General features: G+C 37.9%; 1 protein-coding gene across 3 annotated transcripts in view; it reads right to left on the reverse strand.

Annotated features, from left to right (window-relative positions):
* LOC144955886 (AP-1 complex subunit sigma-2-like) overlaps positions 1-22278 on the reverse strand; it is an 83120-nt gene that overhangs the window by 56580 nt on the left and 4262 nt on the right. For all 3 annotated transcript variants that reach the window (XM_078886142.1, XM_078886144.1, XM_078886145.1), the window contains exons 2-4: positions 7014-7192; positions 2123-2231; positions 67-204 (exon numbers count right to left, since the gene is read on the reverse strand). In XM_078886142.1, the coding sequence (XP_078742268.1) occupies positions 67-204; positions 2123-2231; positions 7014-7192 (426 nt within the window). The remainder of the gene's footprint in view (positions 1-66; positions 205-2122; positions 2232-7013; positions 7193-22278) is intronic.

Genomic DNA, 22278 nt, shown 5'->3' on the forward strand with positions numbered 1-22278 from the left:
CCATGACAGCCAATATCTCTGCCGTTACTAAAATTAAATCAAAGTAAACGCAATGCATCAACTCACCTCCTGAAGAAGGTCTTGTGCCGAAATGGCTTTGAGGACATTTTTCTTGCTGGACTCTTGCACCTCCCCGCCCAGTAGGAACTCGTCCAGCATGAAATACGCCTTCTCAAAGTTAAAAATGATGTCCAGTTCACAAACCTACAGAAAAAAAAACCCAACGAAATCTTCATTATAGAATAATACTTATAGCACACTTCCATAATATAGCAACAATAACACCAACCACAACAACAACAACAACATAAATAATTCTTGTAACCACGGGTCTCTAATCCAGGGCTGCCAATTCAGGGGAGGCAACAATTGACTGAACTTTGAAACAAACACATTGACAACCCCTTTCTGAGTGCTGAACTCCAGTAAAAAGACAAGTATTTACTTTTTCCCGTTTAGCAGGTGATTGGAAAATATACCGAGGGTTTGGAACATTCTCAATTCTGTAAATATACGGAAAATTGGCAATCTTGCTAATCAGAATGTTCAAACTGAAGGAACATTTTACAGCCCAATTTTGTAAATATACGGAAAATTGGCAATCTTGCTAATCAGAATGTTCAAACTGAAGGAACATTTTACAGCCCAATTCTGTAAATATACGGAAAATTGGCAATCTTGCTAATCAGAATGTTCAAACTGAAGGAACATTTTACAGCCCAATTCTGTAAATATACGGAAAATTGGCAATCTTGCTAATCAGAATGTTCAAACTGAAGGAACATTTTACAGCCCAATTCTGTAAATATACGGAAAATTGGCAATCTTGCTAATCAGAATGTTCAAACTGAAGGAACATTTTACAGCCCAATTCTGTAAATATTCGGAAAATTGGCAATCTTGCTAATCAGAATGTTCAAACTGAAGGAACATTTTACAGCCCAATTCTGTAAATATTCGGAAAATTGGCAATCTTGCTAATCAGAATGTTCAAACTGAAGGAACATTTTACAGCCCAATTCTGTAAATATTCGGAAAATTGGCAATCTTGCTAATCAGAATGTTCAAACTGAAGGAACATTTTACAGCCCAATTCTGTAAATATTCGGAAAATTGGCAATCTTGCTAATCAGAATGTTCAAACTGAAGGAACATTTTACAGCCCAATTCTGTAAATATACGGAAAATTGGCAATCTTGCTAATCAGAATGTTCAAACTGAAGGAACATTTTACAGCCCAATTCTGCGACACATTATTTTCACTGTGACATATTGAAAGAGAACATCTTTGCATTCAAAACCTGAAGAGCCACCTTGTATTCTTCAATAAATTAACATTCTATACACTCTTGACTCTGGGGTAAAGTAGGTCTTGTGGGTGCGTCTCTCAAACACAAACAACAACAAAAAAATTACCCACAAACAACACGGGCAGGAGCAGAAGCAACAACAAAAACAGCAATACTTTTTAAAATGTTAAATCCATGGTAGAAACCATCCCTGCCTAAATTATCCAAAAAAGAGGACATACATCATGTATGTACATTTTATCTATAATCTGTCATCTGCATTTTTTGCGGCCGCAAATTTTGGCAAATTTCCCAAAATTGGCATATCGTGGCAAATTTTGTCAAAATTGGCAAATCGCGTGGCAAAGTTTGAGAAAAAAAAGTAGCGAAAACAAAATAACGAAAAAAAAAAATGCGAAACTTGAGAAATGTTGCAACTTTGCCTGGGCCCAAACCAAGGGAAGCTACTCTCTACGGATAATGATCCTTTAAAATCTTATAACAACGCTAATCACAGTCATTTCATTTCTCAAGTCCTCAAATGTAATAAATTGTCTTTTATTTGTTTTTTTTTCTGTATCGCATGTTAATTTTTACTGAAACGCTTAGTTCTCTTCGGCAAATTTCTTGGCAAATTTTGGGGTTTTTTGGGCAAATTTTGGCAAATTTTAGGTCCCAATTTGGAAAAAAATGCAGATGACAGTATAATACAACCATTCGACATAAATCAGTTGCTAGCTGTACTCGAAGTTATTTATTGGCCAGAAAACTTTGATATCACATATGGATGGATTCCGATGACTCCAGACATATGAGATGTGATTAGCACTCACGCTGCCAAAATATTTGTCCAACAACTCCACATATCGATGAATGACCTCCAAGGTCAGCAACTCATTGTCGTCTGGTTCAATGGCACAGCAAAAATACAAACTGGCGTATCTGGGAAAGAAAAGAAATTGGTTTGTGTCGTTAATGTTAAACATGGACCAAGGGTACAGCACGAGAATACAAGTCTTATTGTAAAAAACATAGAAGTTGTCCTTCCTGGGATTGATCTCAGTCCTTTTGCATGCAAAGCAAGTGCTCTACAAACTGAGCTATCGGTTTTATTGTAGCACAGCAAAAACTCCCCCCCCCCCCCCCCCAACCTCATCCAAACTTCCTAAATGGTGCTGTGTTGGTTTACACACTAATTCCCAACCCAGAGACTCTTTTATCTCTCTCTCTCTCTCTCTCTCTCTCTCTCTCTCTCTCTCTCTCTCTCTCTCTCTCTCTCTCTAATAATGTACAGATGGTTGAGGACAACAATGTGTGATATTGATATATACAAAAGAAAGGCAAATGGAGCAACAAGGTTCGACTGTGAACTATGAATATTCCAGCATTCAAACAAACGGCGTCTGGCAGCGTCCTACTGTAGACTGTAAATGTTGAGGGATACAAATGCCTGTAACATTTCAAAAGAGAGGCATAGAGGTCAACTGGTCAGGGAGCTCAAACAGGACACCCTACAACACACTCCTACCATGACCCAAAATGACAGCAGACTGTTTGAACTATTGTAACCCATAACCTATATTTAGACCTACATCCTCTATTTGTTTATTCCTTGTTTTAAATTACTAATAATAAAAATCGTAATCCTGGACATGCCAGGACCATTTCCTATCTTTTTCTTTTTCTCCAGATTGTCAAATCAGGATAGTCCCGATGTTATCGATCACGACTGTTGCAGAGACGCACCATCAGGATTTCCGCCACAGGTCACCCCTACAGTTTCATGCACTACTTTGTAACAAAACAAAAATAACGTAAGAGGCGCCTATTTTGTAAATATAAAAATTTATCAGATGCGTCAATTTTTGTGCAAGTCAATACAAAATATCCCATTTTTATCTTTTACCTTTGATAAGTCAATACGGAGTTTCCCATTTTTTACCTTTCATAGACAATAAGTCAATATAGGGTGTCCAACGTTTCTCTTATAGAGAATAAGTCAATAGATGGTGTCCCATTTTTACCTTTTATAGACAATAAGTCAATAGATGGTGTCCCATTTTTACCTTTTATAGACAATAAAGTCAATAGATGGTGTCCCATTTTTACCTTTTATAGACAATAAAGTCAATAGATGGTGTCCCATTTTTACCTTTGTAGACAATAAAGTCAATAGATGGTGTCCCATTTTTACCTTTGTAGACAATAAGAGAATAGATGGTGTCCCATTTTTACCTTTTATAGACAATAAAGTCAATAGATGGTGTCCCATTTTTACCTTTTATAGACAATAAAGTCAATAGATGGTGTCCCATTTTTACCTTTCATAGAGAATAAGTCAATAGATGGTGTCCCATTTTTACCTTTTGTAGACAATAAGTCAATAGATGGTGTCCCATTTTTACCTTTGTAGACAATAAGTCAATAGATGGTGTCCCATTTTTACCTTTTGTAGACAATAAGGTCAATAGACGGTGTCCCATTTTTTACCTTTCATAGACACCTTTTATGACAATAAAGTCAATAGATGGTGTCCCATTTTTACCTTTTATAGAGAATAAGTCAATAGATGGTGTCCCATTTTTACCTTTTATAGACAATAAAGTCAATAGATGGTGTCCCATTTTTACCTTTTATAGAGAATAAGTCAATAGATGGTGTCCCATTTTTACCTTTTATAGAGAATAAGTCAATAGATGGTGTCCCATTTTTACCTTTTATAGACAATAAAGTCAATAGATGGTGTCCCATTTTTACCTTTCATAGACAATAAGTCAATAGATGGTGTCCCATTTTTACCTTTTATAGACAATAAGTCAATAGATGGTGTCCCATTTTTACCTTTTATAGAGAATAAGTCAATAGATGGTGTCCCATTTTTACCTTTTATAGACAATAAGTCAATAGATGGTGTCCCATTTTTACCTTTTGTAGACAATAAAGTCAATAGATGGTGTCCCATTTTTACCTTTCATAGACACCTTTTATGACAATAAAGTCAATAGATGGTGTCCCATTTTTACCTTTTATAGAAAATAAGTCAATAGATGGTGTCCCATTTTTACCTTTTATAGACAATAAAGTCAATAGATGGTGTCCCATTTTTACCTTTTGTAGACAATAAAGTCAATAGATGGTGTCCCATTTTTACCTTTTGTAGACAATAAAGTCAATAGATGGTGTCCCATTTTTACCTTTTATAGACAATAAAGTCAATAGATGGTGTCCCATTTTTACCTTTTGTAGACAATAAAGTCAATAGATGGTGTCCCATTTTTACCTTTTATAGACAATAAAGTCAATAGATGGTGTCCCATTTTTACCTTTTATAGAGAATAAGTCAATAGATGGTGTCCCATTTTTACCTTTTATAGACAATAAAGTCAATAGATGGTGTCCCATTTTTACCTTTTATAGAGAATAAGTCAATAGATGGTGTCCCATTTTTACCTTTTATAGACAATAAAGTCAATAGATGGTGTCCCATTTTTACCTTTTATAGACAATAAAGTCAATAGATGGTGTCCCATTTTTACCTTTCATAGACAATAAGTCAATAGATGGTGTCCCATTTTTACCTTTTATAGACAATAAGTCAATAGATGGTGTCCCATTTTTACCTTTTGTAGACAATACGTCAATAGATGGTGTCCCATTTTTACCTTTTGTAGACAATAAGTCAATAGATGGTGTCCCATTTTTACCTTTTGTAGACAATAAGTCAATAGATGGTGTCCCATTTTTACCTTTTGTAGACAATAAGTCAATAGATGGTGTCCCATTTTTACCTTTTGTAGACAATAAAGTCAATAGATTGTGTCCCATTTTTACCTTTTGTAGACAATAAGTCAATAGATGGTGTCCCATTTTTACCTTTTGTAGACAATAAGTCAATAGATGGTGTCCCATTTTTACCTTTTGTAGACAATAAGTCAATAGATGGTGTCCCATTTTTACCTTTTGTAGACAATAAGTCAATAGATGGTGTCCCATTTTTACCTTTTGTAGACAATAAGTCAATAGATGGTGTCCCATTTTTACCTTTTGTAGACAATAAGTCAATAGATGGTGTCCCATTTTTACCTTTTGTAGACAATAAGTCAATAGATGGTGTCCCATTTTTACCTTTTGTAGACAATAAAGTCAATAGATGGTGTCCCATTTTTACCTTTTGTAGACAATAAGTCAATAGATGGTGTCCCATTTTTACCTTTTGTAGACAATAAGTCAATAGATGGTGTCCCATTTTTACCTTTTGTAGACAATAAGTCAATAGATGGTGTCCCATTTTTACCTTTTGTAGACAATAAGTCAATAGATGGTGTCCCATTTTTACCTTTTGTAGACAATAAGTCAATAGATGGTGTCCCATTTTTACCTTTTGTAGACAATAAAGTCAATAGATGGTGTCCCATTTTTACCTTTTGTAGACAATAAGTCAATAGATGGTGTCCCATTTTTACCTTTTGTAGACAATAAAGTCAATAGATTGTGTCCCATTTTTACCTTTTGTAGACAATAAGTCAATAGATGGTGTCCCATTTTTACCTTTTGTAGACAATAAGTCAATAGATGGTGTCCCATTTTTACCTTTTGTAGACAATAAGTCAATAGATGGTGTCCCATTTTTACCTTTTGTAGACAATAAGTCAATAGATGGTGTCCCATTTTTACCTTTTGTAGACAATAAGTCAATAGATGGTGTCCCATTTTTACCTTTTGTAGACAATAAGTCAATAGATGGTGTCCCATTTTTACCTTTTGTAGACAATAAGTCAATAGATGGTGTCCCATTTTTACCTTTTGTAGACAATAAAGTCAATAGATGGTGTCCCATTTTTACCTTTTGTAGACAATAAGTCAATAGATGGTGTCCCATTTTTACCTTTTGTAGACAATAAGTCAATAGATGGTGTCCCATTTTTACCTTTTGTAGACAATAAGTCAATAGATGGTGTCCCATTTTTACCTTTTGTAGACAATAAGTCAATAGATGGTGTCCCATTTTTACCTTTTGTAGACAATAAGTCAATAGATGGTGTCCCATTTTTACCTTTTATAGACAATAAAGTCAATAGATGGTGTCCCATTTTTACCTTTTGTAGACAATAAGTCAATAGATGGTGTCCCATTTTTACCTTTTATAGACAATAAGTCAATAGATGGTGTCCCATTTTTACCTTTTATAGACAATAAGTCAATAGATGGTGTCCCATTTTTACCTTTTATAGACAATAAAGTCAATAGATGGTGTCCCATTTTTACCTTTTATAGACAATAAGTCAATAGATGGTGTCCCATTTTTACCTTTTATAGACAATAAGTCAATAGATGGTGTCCCATTTTTACCTTTTGTAGACAATAAGTCAATAGATGGTGTCCCATTTTTACCTTTTATAGACAATAAGTCAATAGATGGTGTCCCATTTTTACCTTTGTAGACAATAAGTCAATATAGGGTGTCCCATTTTTACCTTTTATAGACAATAAAGTCAATAGATGGTGTCCCATTTTTACCTTTGTAGACAATAAGAGAATAGATGGTGTCCCATTTTTACCTTTATAGACAATAAGTCAATAGATGGTTCCCATTTTTACCTTTGTAGACAATAAGTCAATAGATGGTGTCCCATTTTTACCTTTCATAGACAATAAGTCAATAGATGGTGTCCCATTTTTACCTTTTATAGACAATAAAGTCAATAGATGGTGTCCCATTTTTACCTTTTATAGACAATCTTCAAATCCTTCCACTCAAGAAAGCTACACATCTTTGGTTTCCTGGACAAGACAAGCGTTATTAACTCCCTTGTTGTCTTCTTCTTCACTCTATCTGGGTAGGCAGAAAACCATTTCTGTAGTCGCAGCTTTCCCTGACGACTGAACAGGAGCATGAATTGCATCTGGACAGGATGGTCATAGAAAAAAAACAACAGAAAAGAAGAGGAATCAGATATACATGGAATGCATTTGAAGACACATACAAATACATAAAAATAAACCTGGAAATAGACACCATTTGAAGACACATACAAATACATAAAAATAAACCTGGAAATAGACACCATTTGAAGACACATACAAATACATAAAAATAAACCTGGAAATAGACACCATTTGAAGACACATACAAATACATAAAAATAAACCTGGAAATAGACACCATTTGAAGACACATACAAATACATAAAAATAAACCTGGAAATAGACACCATTTGAAGACACATACAAATACATAAAAATAAACCTGGAAATAGACACTCTGTATCAAGAGAGAGGGAGAGGTGGGGGTAGGTTACTCTAGTGTTATTTTAGTTAGTTAGGAAGAGTTTCTAGCCCTTAATATTATTTTATTCTGAAAGGTATTTATTCCCTTTAAAATGTTACCCTATTTGTTCATTTTAATGATTGTGAATTTTGACCAAATTTCCTCTGAAAAAGGAAATGGCAAAATCTGGCTTGTGGAATCCGCTGTGAGTTGTCAAGATTTGACTGATTGTGGAATCCGTTGTGAGTTGTCAAGATTTGACTGATTGTGGAATCCGTTGTGAGTTGTCAAGATTTGACTGATTGTGGAATCCATTGTGAGTTGTCAAGATTTGACTGATTGTGGAATCCATTGTGAGTTGTCAAGATTTGACTGATTGTGGAATCCGCTGTGAGTTGTCAAGATTTGACTGATTGTGGAATCCGTTGTGAGTTGTCAAGTATTTGACTGATTGTGGAATCCATTGTGAGTTGTCAAGATTTGACTGATTGTGGAATCCATTGTGAGTTGTCAAGATTTGACTAATTGTGGAATCCGTTGTGAGTTGTCAAGATTTGACTGATTGTGGAATCCGTTGTGAGTTGTCAAGATTTGACTGATTGTGGAATCCATTGTGAGTTGTCAAGATTTGACTGATTGTGGAATCCGTTGTGAGTTGTCAAGATTTGACTGATTGTGGAATCCATTGTGAGTTGTCAAGATTTGACTGATTGTGGAATCCGCTGTGAGTTGTCAAGATTTGACTGATTGTGGAATCCGTTGCGAGTTGTCAAGATTTGACTGATTGTGGAATCCATTGTGAGTTGTCAAGATTTGACTGATTGTGGAATCCGTTGTGAGTTGTCAAGATTTGACTGATTGTGGAATCCGCTGTGAGTTGTCAAGATTTGACTGATTGTGGAATCCATTGTGAGTTGTCAAGATTTGACTGATTGTGGAATCCATTGTGAGTTGTCAAGATTTGACTGATTGTGGAATCCGCTGTGAGTTGTCAAGATTTGACTGATTGTGGAATCCGTTGCGAGTTGTCAAGATTTGACTGATTGTGGAATCCATTGTGAGTTGTCAAGATTTGACTGATTGTGGAATCCGTTGTGAGTTGTCAAGATTTGACTGATTGTGGAATCCGCTGTGAGTTGTCAAGATTTGACTGATTGTGGAATCCATTGTGAGTTGTCAAGATTTGACTGATTGTGGAATCCATTGTGAGTTGTCAAGATTTGACTGATTGTGGAATCGCTGTGAGTTGTCAAGATTTGACTGATTGTGGAATCCGTTGCGAGTTGTCAAGATTTGACATTGATTGATGTGGAATCCATTGTGAGTTGTCAAGATTTGACTGATTGTGGAATCCGTTGTGAGTTGTCAAGATTTGACTGATTGTGGAATCCGCTGTGAGGTGTCAAGATTTGACTGATTGTGGAATCCATTGTGAGTTGTCAAGATTTGACTGATTGTGGAATCCGTTGTGAGTTGTCAAGATTTGACTGATTGAACTTTTTACAATAGGATGAAATTATAAAAACCTTTAGAATCTGAATGCATCTGATAATAATTATATATCTAAATAAATGGGGAAAAGTCTTGATGACTTGAAGGAAATGAGATAAAATGAAAGCAATTAGTATTGGATTAAATATCAAATTTTATAATATCAGATTCTACAAAGAAAACAAATAAATTCTTAAAAAACTAAAAACAATAAAATGCCCATAAAAAAAATTTAAAAATTGGAAGCGTTATCAATTATTTTTGCACTGAGTAAATTTCATCAATTTCTTTACGGTCGCAATGTCATACTCGTCGCCGATCACAAGCCTTTATTGTCGCTCTTTGGTCCAAGAAAACCAGTACCTGCTTTAGTTGCCAACCGCCTGCCCAGATGGGCCTTGACACTAAGTCAGTACGACTATAGAATTGAATATTGTAAGACAGCTCATCATGGTAATGCTGATGCACTGAGCAGACTTCATGCAAGTGTTGACCCAGTCTTCGACAGAGAGGAAGATGGAGAAGATGTCAACACGGTGTTTACAATCTCTACAATTGGAAAACAGCTTCGAGCTACTGACCCCGGAGTCATCGCTAGAGAATCTGCTAAAGATGACATCATATCCGTTGTCATGAGAAACACGAGTCGTAAATGGTCTAAATCAGATTCCAAAATGGACAATCTTAAATCGTATATTGGCCATGTATTGATTGTGACATCGTCAATACGTGTCGTGGATGTGTTATGCGTGCAGAACATCAAAACAACCCACCAAAGGAGCCAAACCATCCATGGATAACCACAGATTCACCGTGGAGTCGAGTACACATTGATCTTGCAATGAATTTTATGGGTAATAACCGGTTAGTAATGGTCGACGCCTACTCAAATTACCCATGCATTCATGCAACAAGTTTGACGTCAACGAAAGCAACAACTAACCTTCTGGAAGAAGACTTTGCTCACTCCGGCTATCCTCACGCAATCATGTTGGACAACGCAGCATGCTTCACTTCTGACGTATTTCAGACATGGTGTAGGGAGAGGGGAATCAAACATCTCACTGGAGCTCCCTATCGTCCCGCTACAAACGGTGCCACAGAACGACTTGTGGGATGTTTTAAAAAGGCTTTGAGAAAATCGTCTTTTCCTCCAAGACAAGCCTTGCAACAATTTCTTATGCAATATTGTCGCGCACCTTTAGCTTCTGGTTCGTCACCGAGTGAAGTGCTTCATGGACGTCAAATTCGTACATTGATCGACCCACTCCGCCCATTATCCACCTCAAATTCCAAACCACGTGTAGCAAGAACGCGTTATGAAGTTGGGACACACATTTATTCGTTACGTTTTGGTAATCGAAATGACGGAGAGGCGAAATGGATTCCCACTACAGTCACCAAAGTGTTGGGACCACGTCATGTCATCGTAACTCTCCAGAGAGGCGAAATGGATTCCCGCTACAGTCACCAAAGTGTTGGGACCACGTCATGTCATGGTAACTCTCCAGAGAGACGAAATGGATTCCCGCTACAGTCACCAAAGTGTTGGGACCACGTCATGTCATGGTAACTCTCCAGAGAGACGGAACAACGTGGAAGCGTCATATTGACCAAATAAGACCACGTTACAACCTTCCTCGCCAAAAAGTATCAGCTTCAGCAAATGATAGCATAGAGGACGATTTCATTACTAATCCTATCGGTGATTATTGTGAGCGTTCATCATCGATTGCAGCTACCCCCAGAGCAGAATCGAATCGTGAATCGGATCGTGTCCAACTGAGAAGATCGTGTCGTATCAGAAAATCCCCCAATCGATTTTAACCTTCGAAATACTTCTCAGGCTTAACAGGGAGGTGTTATGGACTTATACATAGAGTTACTCTAGAAAAGAGTGGCTCCCTTTTGTTATTAGCTAATTGATTTTAGTTACAGCGTAATTAGTTATTATTCATTAAGTCCATTATTAAAATATTATTTGTGCTTAAAAATCTCGGAGTGGCATGCCATAGAGAAGGATGCACTCTTTGTTCCTTACTTTCCATAGTTGAGTTACTTATACTATTTTTCCTACTTAAAATGTTGTTGCGATATATTTGTATATACCCTAGCTTATACACAGTAATAAAACTGTTCTCTCACATATCATTTAACACTTCTGAGTTGAGTGATTCCACAATATTAATCTGGGGTCCCGTCAAAACACAACAAAAAGTATGCATTAAAAACATTAAAAATAAAAAATGATAATGAAAACATTACGGACGAGATATTGATGTGAATATCGGCTTGACGGCCATGATGAGAAGATAATGAAAACATGGTATTTGGTGCGGAGTTAAAAAGTGTCTGTGCACAAGTATATGGCCCTGAAAATTGGCATGAATAAAGTTTAAATGTTTTTCAAACAAAAAGGGTTTTTATTTTTTTAAAAACACATGCTAGAAATAAATAAATAAATGCATTCAAATAGAACTCCTAAAACTTTAACTGAACCCCCGCCCCCCCCCCCCCCCCCCCCCCCCCTACATGAAAGCGCATGGCAATTTCCAGTCCAGTCACAACACTTTAATGGACGAGTTGGGTGACTACTTGACTCCCACTCCCACTCCCACTGCTGCTGCTGCTGCTGCTGCTCACCAAACTGCATAGTCACAGACCCGTCATTCAATCACTGCAAAACCTTGCATTTTACTGATGACGTGAATTGGCATTTTACTGATGACGTAAATTGGCATTTTACTGATGACGTGAATTGGCATTTTACTGATGACGTAAATTGGCATTTTACTGATGACGTAAATTGGCATTTTACTGATGACATCAAGTGGCATTTTATTGATGACGTAAATTTGCATTTTACTGATGATGTCAATTTGCATTTTACTGATGACGTGAATTGACATTTTACCGATGATGTAAATTGGCATTATATTGATGACGTCATTTGGCATTTTACTGATGACGTAAATTGGCATTTTATTGATGACGTAAATTGGCATTTTACTGATGACGTCATTTGGCATTATATTGATGACGTCATTTGGCATTTTACTGATGACGTAAATTGGCATTTTACTGATGACGTAAATTGGCATTTTACTGATGACGTGAATTGGCATTTTACTGATGACGTAAATTGGCATTTTACTGATGACGTAAATTGGCATTTTACTGATGACATCAAGTGGCATTTTATTGATGACGTAAATTTGCATTTTACTGATGATGTCAATTTGCATTTTACTGATGACGTGAATTGACATTTTACCGATGATGTAAATTGGCATTATATTGATGACGTCATTTGGCATTTTACTGATGACGTAAATTGGCATTTTATTGATGACGTAAATTGGCATTTTATTGATGACGTCCTTTGGCATTATATTGATGACGTCATTTGGCATTTTACTGATGACGTAAATTGGCATTTTATTGCTGACGTAAATTGGCATTTTACCGATGATGTAAATTGGCATTTTACCGATGATGTAAATTGGCATTTTATTGATGACGTGAATTGGCATTTTACTGATGACGTAAATTGGCATTTTACTGATGACGTAAATTGGCATTTTACCGATGATGTAAATTGGCATTTTATTGATGACGTCATTTGGCATCATATTGATGACGTCATTTGGCATTTTACTGATGACGTAAATTGGCATTTTATTGCTGACGTAAATTGGCATTTTACCGATGATGTAAATTGGCATTTTACCGATGATGTAAATTGGCATTTTACCGATGATGTAAATTGGCATTTTATTGATGACGTGAATTGGCATTTTACTGATGACGTAAATTGGCATTTTACTGATGACGTAAATTGGCATTTTACTGATGACGTAAATTGGCATTTTACTGATGACGTGAATTGTCATTTAACTGATGACGTAAATTGGCATTTTACTGATGACGTAAATTGGCATTTTACCGATGATGTAAATTGGCATTTTACCGACGATGTAAATTGGCATTTTACTGATGACGTAAATTGGCATTTTACTGATGACGTAAATTGGCATTTTACTGATGACGTAAATTGGCATTTTACCGATGATGTAAATTGGCATTTTACCGATGATGTAAATTGGCATTTTACTGATGACGTAAATTGGCATTTTACTGATGACGTAAATTGGCATTTTACTGATGACGTAAATTGGCATTTTACTGATGACGTAAATTGGCATTTTACTGATGACGTAAATTGGCATTTTACTGATGACGTGAATTGGCATTTTACTGATGACGTGAATTGGCATTTTACTGATGACGTAAATTGGCATTTTACCGATGATGTAAATTGGCATTTTACCGATGATGTAAATTGGCAATTTTTATTGATGACGTCATTTGGCATTATATTGATGACGTCATTTGGCATTTTACTTATGACGTAAATTGGTATTTGATTGATGACGACATTTGGCATTTTTAAGTTGACGTCAATTAAGATATTTTACTGATTTGAGATTTCTTATTACCACTCGCATTTTTTTAGATTATTTGACTTTTTCCACAACTAGTTTGGCATTTTGCATAAAAATTATCTGCCAAGCATCCTTGTATAATCAGCGGCCAAGCTCTGATTAATTATTCACAGACCAGTATGAGCCGTCTGTGTTTAATCTCCGGTGATTAAAGGTTAAAGTTCTGCGCCTGTGAATACCTAACGACAGCCGAAAGAGATCACAGATGGGAGGACTTATGTAGGTCTTCCACACCAAACCTAAAGAGGGGATTTTTTTTTATTATTGAGGGAGACACCCCACCCCTTCAACCCTTACTAAAGATACTATAACCTGATGAAATATGTTGCAATATCGATACTGATGGCAAACACAGTAAGTAATAATGGCCAGTCGTAAACGACAACCGACTCAGCAGATTGTTTTTGAAATTGGGCCATTCCATGTCAAGTGGACCAAAATTTTAAAAATTGGGAACCACACCCCTTTTGATTTTCCTCAAACTTGGCTCAATTGATGATACTTATGAGACATGAAGAAAACCAAATATTCAGTTTAGAATATGGATACAGTTCACTCCACTTGTAGCGAAGTCGGTTGTAGCGATCTTCGGAAGTAACGATCTTTTTCTGTAGAACAGGCACCCATGTAATACAAACTCAATAAAATACAAACGGTTGTAATGACTTCACTACATCCATCGTGACGGTTATAGTGATGCGTGTATTCTTATCCCCGACCATAATACTTTATAGTAAAAATATAACGGTTGTAATCATGTCACGGCGAAACACACTCTCCTCACTGCTTCTCTCACTTCGCCAAGCGCCTGTGTCAAAACAACACATACAATACACTTTGTGTGTGTAACGTACCACTGATATAATATGTGCTGCTTGTCTTGCATGTTGCGTAAGAGTATAGCGAAACGAACTCTCACTCTACTCTTTCACTAGATATGTATATACCTCTCTCACTTCGCCAAGAACCTTTGTGTGCTGTCTCGCGTGTGTTGTAGTCTAGTGTACAGTGTATTAAGTGTGTTGTCTCAACTACAGACTACAACTCGAGTTAACAATGGCGACAGGAGGAAAACGCGTTGTGCTTTCTTTGAAGAGAAAAATAGAACTGATTGGTGCAATTGAAAACGGAAAAAAGCAAAAGAATGCTGCATCTGAGTTTGGAGTATCGGGAATAATGAAATTAAAAGACCGCTACAAGGAGGAGTTATTTCAAAAAAAAAAAACAACACACACACAAAAAAAATATTTTTTTTAATAAAATTTTTAAAAAACAAATAAAAACATTTAAAAAACTAATATTTGTCTACAGTGGTCACGATGAATTTTTGTCAAGATAAAGGCAGTAACTCAATATATCAACTCTACAACGAAGTTGAATAGTCAGAATTATTTCCCTTGAATTTTCTTCCAACGGATGTAGCGATCTTTTTTTCTGGTCCCCCGACGACATCGCTACAAGCGTAGTCGACTGTATTTGATTTTTTTACAATTTTTAAACAAATTCTCTCAAAACGTGTCAAAATCAAATTTGCTAGTGGGTCCATTTTTGAGAGACTATAACTAGTAGTATGAGGATGCCCATAATATGTGTAGTATGGAGATGCCCATAATATGTATAGTATGGAGATGCCCATTCATAATAGGTATGGAGATGCCCATTCATAATATGTGTAGTATGGAGATGCCCATTCATAATATGTGTAGTATGGAGATGCCCATTCATAATATGTGTAGTATGGAGATGCCCATTCATAATATGGTTAGTATGGAGATGCCCATTCATAATATGTGTAGTATGGAGATGCCCATAATATGTGTAGTATGGAGATACCCATAATATGTGTAGTATGGAGATGCCCATAATATTAGGTACTTTGGTAAACGTCCATTTGGCACTCCAGCAGTGAGCAGATGAGATAAACGTCCATTTGGCATTCCAGCAGTGAGCAGATGAGATAAACGTCCATTTGGCATTCCAGCAGTGAGCAGATGAGATAAACGTCCATTTGGCATTCCAGCAGCGAGCAGATGAGATAAACGTCCTAGTGGCTGTGACCCGATTTTTTAAAATTATTGAGTGATGGGTCTCAATCAAATTTTCAGATTTCTAAAGTTCTAGATATTTTGTGTATGGATTATTTTAATGATTTATGTCTTATTTTCTTCAGGAGGAATTCCTCTATCATTAGGTGTTGTTTATTCTTAAGTCAATGCCACTTTAGTATATCTTTTGATTGTGGATAAAATAGGGTATAATAGGATAATTAAAAGATAAGAACTCGGTATAATAGGATAATTAAAAGATTAGAACTCGGTATAATAGGATAATTAAAAGATTAGAACTCGGTATAATAGGATATTATAAAAGATTAGAACTCGGTATAATAGGATAATTAAAAGATTAGAACTCGGTATAATAGGATAATTAAAAGATTAGAACTCGGTATAATAGGATATTATAAAAGATTAGAACTCGGTATAATAGGATAATTAAAAGATAAGAACTCGGTAAATCAAAATTTCATGCTGGCACGTTTATTTAACATCTTAACTTTTTATATAAAATTAAATTCAGGGCAAAGTTGTATACCGCATCCATGAAATTCGTTCCAGCAAAATCCTTACTCATCTTAGTGGCCATTTTAGGCCAGTTTTGAAATCCAAATGGTGGTTATTACTGGAAATGCAACAATTTTCAGGTCACAAAGTCCGTCAGTAAATAACAAAGACAAGCAGAAGACCATTTTTCAGCCTTTAAACTAAGGCAGTGTCTACGTACACGGTAACCGGGCACCAAGCCTCAGGATCTACGTACACAGTAACCGGGCACCAAGCCTCAGGATCTACGTACACAGTAACCAGGCACCAAGCCTCAGGATCTACGTACACAGTAACCGGGCACCAAGCCTCAGGATCTACGTACACAGTAACCGGGCACCAAGCCTCAGGATCTACGTACACAGTAACCGGGCACCAAGCCTCAGGATCTACGTACACAGTAACCGGGCACCAAGCCTCAGGATCTACGTACACAGTAACCGGGCACCAAGCCTCAGGATCTATGTACACAGTAACTGGGCACCAAGCCTCAGGATCTACGTACACAGTAACTGGGCACCAAGCCTCAGGATCTACGTACACAGTAACCGGGCACCAAGCCTCAGGATCTACGTACACAGTAACCGGGCACCAAGCCTCAGGATCTATGTACACAGTAACCGGGCACCAAGCCTCAGGATCTATGTACACGATAACTCCTGTAACTGGTTTGCCGCTGCAATACAAGCGATGGATGGACCTCGTTCTGTGTGTGTGTGCGTGTGTTTGTGTGTGTGTTATCTTCAAACAATACAATTTAACCCATAAAAAGCAAGATTCAGTTTTACTTTAACCTAACACGGATCTTAGTCTTAATGATATCATGACAAGACAAATTATGCGATTATAATTATAGCTTAATTGGTGGAAACGATTTATTCTGCATTAACAATAGGGAAACTATTATCTGGTTGAAAATAAAAATCAGTGTTGTTGTTCATCATCATCATTGCCTTTTTCACCCTGGGTCAGGGTATAGGCCACAGACAAACAGTTTCCATCCTTCTCTATCCTGAGCCAACTTTTTTATCTCATTCCAGGTCTTACCACTTCTCTGTATATCAGCTTCTTTAATTCTTCTCCATGTTCCTCGTGGCCTTCCCCTTGATCTTCTGCCCTGAGGGTTCCAGTCCAATACTTTCTTTGTTATAGTTGAGTCATTCTTTCTAAGCGTGTGTCCAATCCACCTCCATCGTCTTCTTCCTATATCCTCTCCCACTGGTTTCTGCTGTGTTCTTTTCCATACTTCTTCATTTTTTATTCTATCCATCCATTTTATTCTGAGTAGCTTACGCATGCACCTGTTTACGAAAATCTGTACCCTCCTTATACATGCCTGTGATGCGTTCCAAGTTTCACATCCATACAGTAGGACAGACTTCACGTTTGAGTTGAAAAGTCTTAGCTTTAGTTGAAGGGAGATATCTTTAGTTCTCCAAACTCTGTTCAAAGATGTGAATGCAGCCTGTGCCTTTCCTATTCGTGCTTTCACCTCTGCTTCCGTGCCTCCATCCTTGTCAATTATACTTCCGAGATAGCAGAAAGTGTCTATATCTTCGAGTTCCTGATCTTTTACTTTGATCTGCTCCCTTTGACGCGTACCTATCCTCAAGACCTTTGACTTTGCAGGGTGAATTCTTAGACCAATTGATTCCGAGAGGCTGTTTATAATTGTGGTTTTTGCTTGCATCTGGTCCTGGGTGTGGGACAGAAGAGCCAGATCATCTGCAAAATCCAGATCATCCAACTGTGTCCAGGGGGTCCACTGTATCCCATTTCTTCTCCCTTTGGAGGTTTCCTTCATTAGCCAATCAATGGCAAGGATGAACAGGAATGGTGAGAGCAAGCATCCCTGCTTGACACCAGTCTTAATTTCAAAGCTGTCAGTAAGCTGATCTTCATGTACAACCCTGCAACTTGATCCTTCATACATTTCCTTAATGAGGTTTACTATCTTTTCAGGGAGTCCATAATGTGCCAGAATTTTCCACAATGTTGCTCTGTCAATACTGTCGAAAGCCTTCTCGTAATCCAGAAAGTTGACAATAAGAGGAGAGTTCCATTCTATAGACTGTTCTACTATGACTCGCAGAGAGGCAATCTGGTCGGTGGTTGAACGTTTTTTCCGAAAACCTGCCTGTTCGTCCCGCAGTTTAGCATCTGTTGCATTCTTAATTCTCTCTAAAACAATACGGTTGAAAACCTTTCCTGGGATAGAAAGAAGAGTGATGCCTCGATAATTATTACAATTACTGAGGTCCCCTTTCTTTGGAAGCTTGATAAGATGTCCTTCCTTCCAATCCTTTGGGAATATCCCGTCATTCCAGATTCTCTCAAATAGTGGGTGCAGGGCCTCAGCATTTCTTTTCGCATCAACTTTTAGAGCCTCCGGTGGAATCTGGTCTGGTCCAGCAGCTTTCCCCCTTTTCATCTTGTTAATGGCACCCACAATCTCTGCTATCGATGGTGGATCACAGCTAATTGGTAGCTCATTCCTTGCAGGCAAAATTTCTGGCTGGTTGTCTGGTGGTGGTCTGTTCAGAAGGCAGTTGAAATGTTCCCTCCATCGTTCAGATTGAGCCTCTTTTCCAAAAATAGTTTTCCCATCTTTGTCTTTGACTGGTACCTCTGGTTTCCCATATTTTCCAGCAAGTGTCTTGGTAGTTTGATAAAGGATCCTCATGTGTCCTCCAGTCGCTGCTGCTTCTGCTTTCTCTGCAAGTCTGTTCATGAATGCTTCCTTGTCTTTCTTCACAGATCTTTTGACTTCCTTAGCTATGGCTCGATACTGCTCTTGTTCATCCAGTCTTGAAGCCCTTGTTCGGCTTGCATTCACTTGTTCCTTCCTTGTTCTCCTCTTTTCAATAAGGTCCAAGGTGGTTGGACTTATCCATTCTTTATGTTCCGATTTCTTTACCCCCAATACCTCGTGGCAAGTTGTTATGTAGACTTCCTTGATCTTTGCCCAATGTGACTCTACATCTATGTCCTCCTCGAGCTCAGTAAGAGGTTGGAATCTATTACTCAATTGTAGTTTGAATTCCTCATTCTTTTCCCCATCAAGTGCATTCACCTCGAATTTTCTTCTTGTATGTGATCTGGCCCCGTGTTTTCTGAGTCGGAGCTTAAGCTTTGCCAATAGCAGGTGGTGGTCTGATCCAACATCTGCCCCTCTCCGTACTGTCACATCTTCCAATGAACGTCTGAATCTACGAGAGATACAAAAATGATAAATCTGATTCTCTGTCACACCATCTGGTGAGACCCAAGTTGCTTTGTGGATCCTCTTATGGGGGAACACTGATCCTCCAATCACCAAACTGTTGAATGCACAGAAATTTGCAAATCTCTCTCCATTATCATTCATTTCTCCCATGCCATGACGTCCCATGATACCTTCATAGCCTACGTTATCCTGTCCCACTTTTGCATTAGCATCTCCCATCAATATGTTGATGTCTTTCCTTGGCAACTTGTCAATGACTTGTTGTAGCAGACCATAAAATGTATCTTTGTCCTCATCTGTTGCATCATTTGTTGGGGCATAGATCTGTACAATGTTCATGCTGATCTTCTTACTCCGTGTTGTAAAGGACGCCATGATGATCCTTTCTCCGCATTGTTCCCATCCTCTCAGTGACTTCTGGGCTGTGTTGTTGTTAAGAGGTTAAAATTGAACGAATCGCGTATCGTAAAGCACATGTTTTTGTTTTTAACGGTTTGACGGCGCTTGCAACACATTAAGGTCAGTAAAAAGGAAGAAAATGGGATAGTAAAAAATTCTAGAATTACAATTAAAGCACCCAAGAGAAAGTAAGACATAGGGGAACTGGGAACAAATAGCGATCAGATGTAGATTCCAAGAGCATACCACCAATGTACTTAGTTTGAGATCACCTATAAGTCTCATCCGGACACAATCACAAAATCCAACAAAGAGGAACACACTCAAATGCTTACATTATACATTAAAAATAACAAATATAATAATACATAACAGAGAGATGATTTACAAGGAAAAAAACATCATCTCCCAAAACAATAACTATGCATTTGACTGTTTCCCTCCCAGCTAGGGCCAGGAAAAAAACAAGTAATCTCATTCCAAGACAAAGACAGAAAGCATGTTGAAATACAGATATAAGGGATAGAAGACAGAGTATGTACCTTCCTGCCCACTATGATGGGAGGTCAGGTCAGGAACCCCACCCAGGTAAAGCACCTCCGTAACACCCCTTTCATCCACGTCATCAGGCCACCCATTGTTTCTTTCATCTTCCCAATACCCCCCCTCCCCCCTCCCTCTTTCTTTCTTTCTTATCATTGTCATCCTTTCCCCTTAGCATCTCACGGTGAAACGAAAACCTTCAGCTAGGTTTGCCAATACATGTAGGATTTGTCTCTCACTAGGCCTAGGCTAATGGATTAAAAACCAAGACATCGGGTAGTGAATGTCTAATACCAAACTATAGATTCTCTGTTTGGCCAATTCAATCAGGCATTTGGCCGTCTGGCAGCCCGGCCACTGCTTACGTTCTGCCTATAACACACACACACACACACACATAAACAAACAAACACAAAGGGTGGGGATGGGAGTAGGAATGAAATCAAGGTCATAAGTTACTGTGCACCAAGCTCAATGCCACCTTCGCCCCTCCCTCCCAAAGCACAAGATTACCGTGTACGTAGATCCTGATGCTAGGTACCCAGTTACAGTGCACCTAGACACTCCATTGCTGTTAATAAACTCAAACTTTTCTTCCGCTTATCTGATTTTCACAATTTTGGTATCATTAGAATCCTGTTGAAAAACACTTTTGATAAAGGTTTCATTGAGGTCAATTCAATTTAAAATTTTTTACCAAAGGACCTACAATAATTGAATTCTAAAGGAGATAAAATTGGTTCTAGTTCCATTATTATTATCTAGAGAGGCGCTCCTTCTGCGTACCAACTTCTTGAAAAGTGCAATTCGCCTTGAGCATGCATTCACGTAGTTAAAGAGAAATATTTTTCTAAAAAACCTACTTCTGTTTCAAAAACTAGCATCTTTCAACTTTCTAAGAATCTAAGAAACATTTTGATTTTTCAGAACTTTGGTTCGTTAAAAAATACCGGCCAATCTGACCGTTCAGTCGACTCAAAACGAAATTTGTTTTTTACAGTTTAAAGGAAATGCCGTAATTAAGCATCCATGGAGTTCTGTGTTGTTTTTACAGTGTCACGTGACCGTTTTGAGAAATGCGTCATCCGCTGCAAATACGAGGGCTCTTTCATAATTAACCGAAAAATGCCTGTAAAATCTGCGTTTTTTATGCTATCAACAAAATTCTTGCACGTGTTCATACCTTGACTCGTCCTTCATTTCTCTACGTAACAGCCAAGTCTGTCGACACACTTCTGCCAACGCCGCACCATGGAATAGATACCCTCTCGGAAGAAATTTCCGTCAAGGTTTTGTAGCCATTTCCGCACATGGTCAGCAAGCTCTTCATCGACATCAAAGCGCTTTCCTGCCAGCTCACGTTTCAGTGGCCCAAAGAGGTGATAATCAGATGGTGCGAGGTCTGGACTGTGTGGTGGGTGTGGCAAAATCTCTCATCCATATTTCTCTAGCCAACCTTGCGTCACTTGTGCTGTGTGGGGTGTAGCGTTGTCGTGTTGCAAAATGACCCCGTTGGTCAACTGCCCTGGGCGCTTTCTGCAAATGGCCTCCCTAAGCTTGTCAAGAGTTTGGCAGTACCTTGCAGCATTGATTGTTTCTCCAGCTTGTAAGGTTTCGAACAAAATAACACCACGACTGTCCCAGAAAACAGTTCCCATTATTTTCTTTGCTGACCACATGACTTTGAATTTCTTCGCGACAGGTGAGGATGGATGTTTCCATGTCATCGAATCTTGCTTTGTTTCTGGGGTGCAATGGTGCAACCAAGTCTCATCACCGGTGACTATGCTGTCAAGAAAAGTCACATCGTACCCTAGAAAGTCTCCGCCGGCGTTGGCAGTATGCCCGTGAACCCTGCGTGAGCTCTTGCTTCTTCTCAAAAGTTCCCTGCAGATGTCCAATCTTTGTTCTTTATGATTGTCTGTCAATTGCTTAGGAACCCATCTTGCGCTGACTT

This window comes from Berghia stephanieae, chromosome 10 (genome assembly GCF_034508935.2).
Source record: "Berghia stephanieae isolate SIO BIC M18660-M18661 chromosome 10, UCSD_Bste_1.3, whole genome shotgun sequence".
In the NCBI taxonomy this organism is placed as follows: Eukaryota; Metazoa; Mollusca; class Gastropoda; order Nudibranchia; family Aeolidiidae; genus Berghia; species Berghia stephanieae.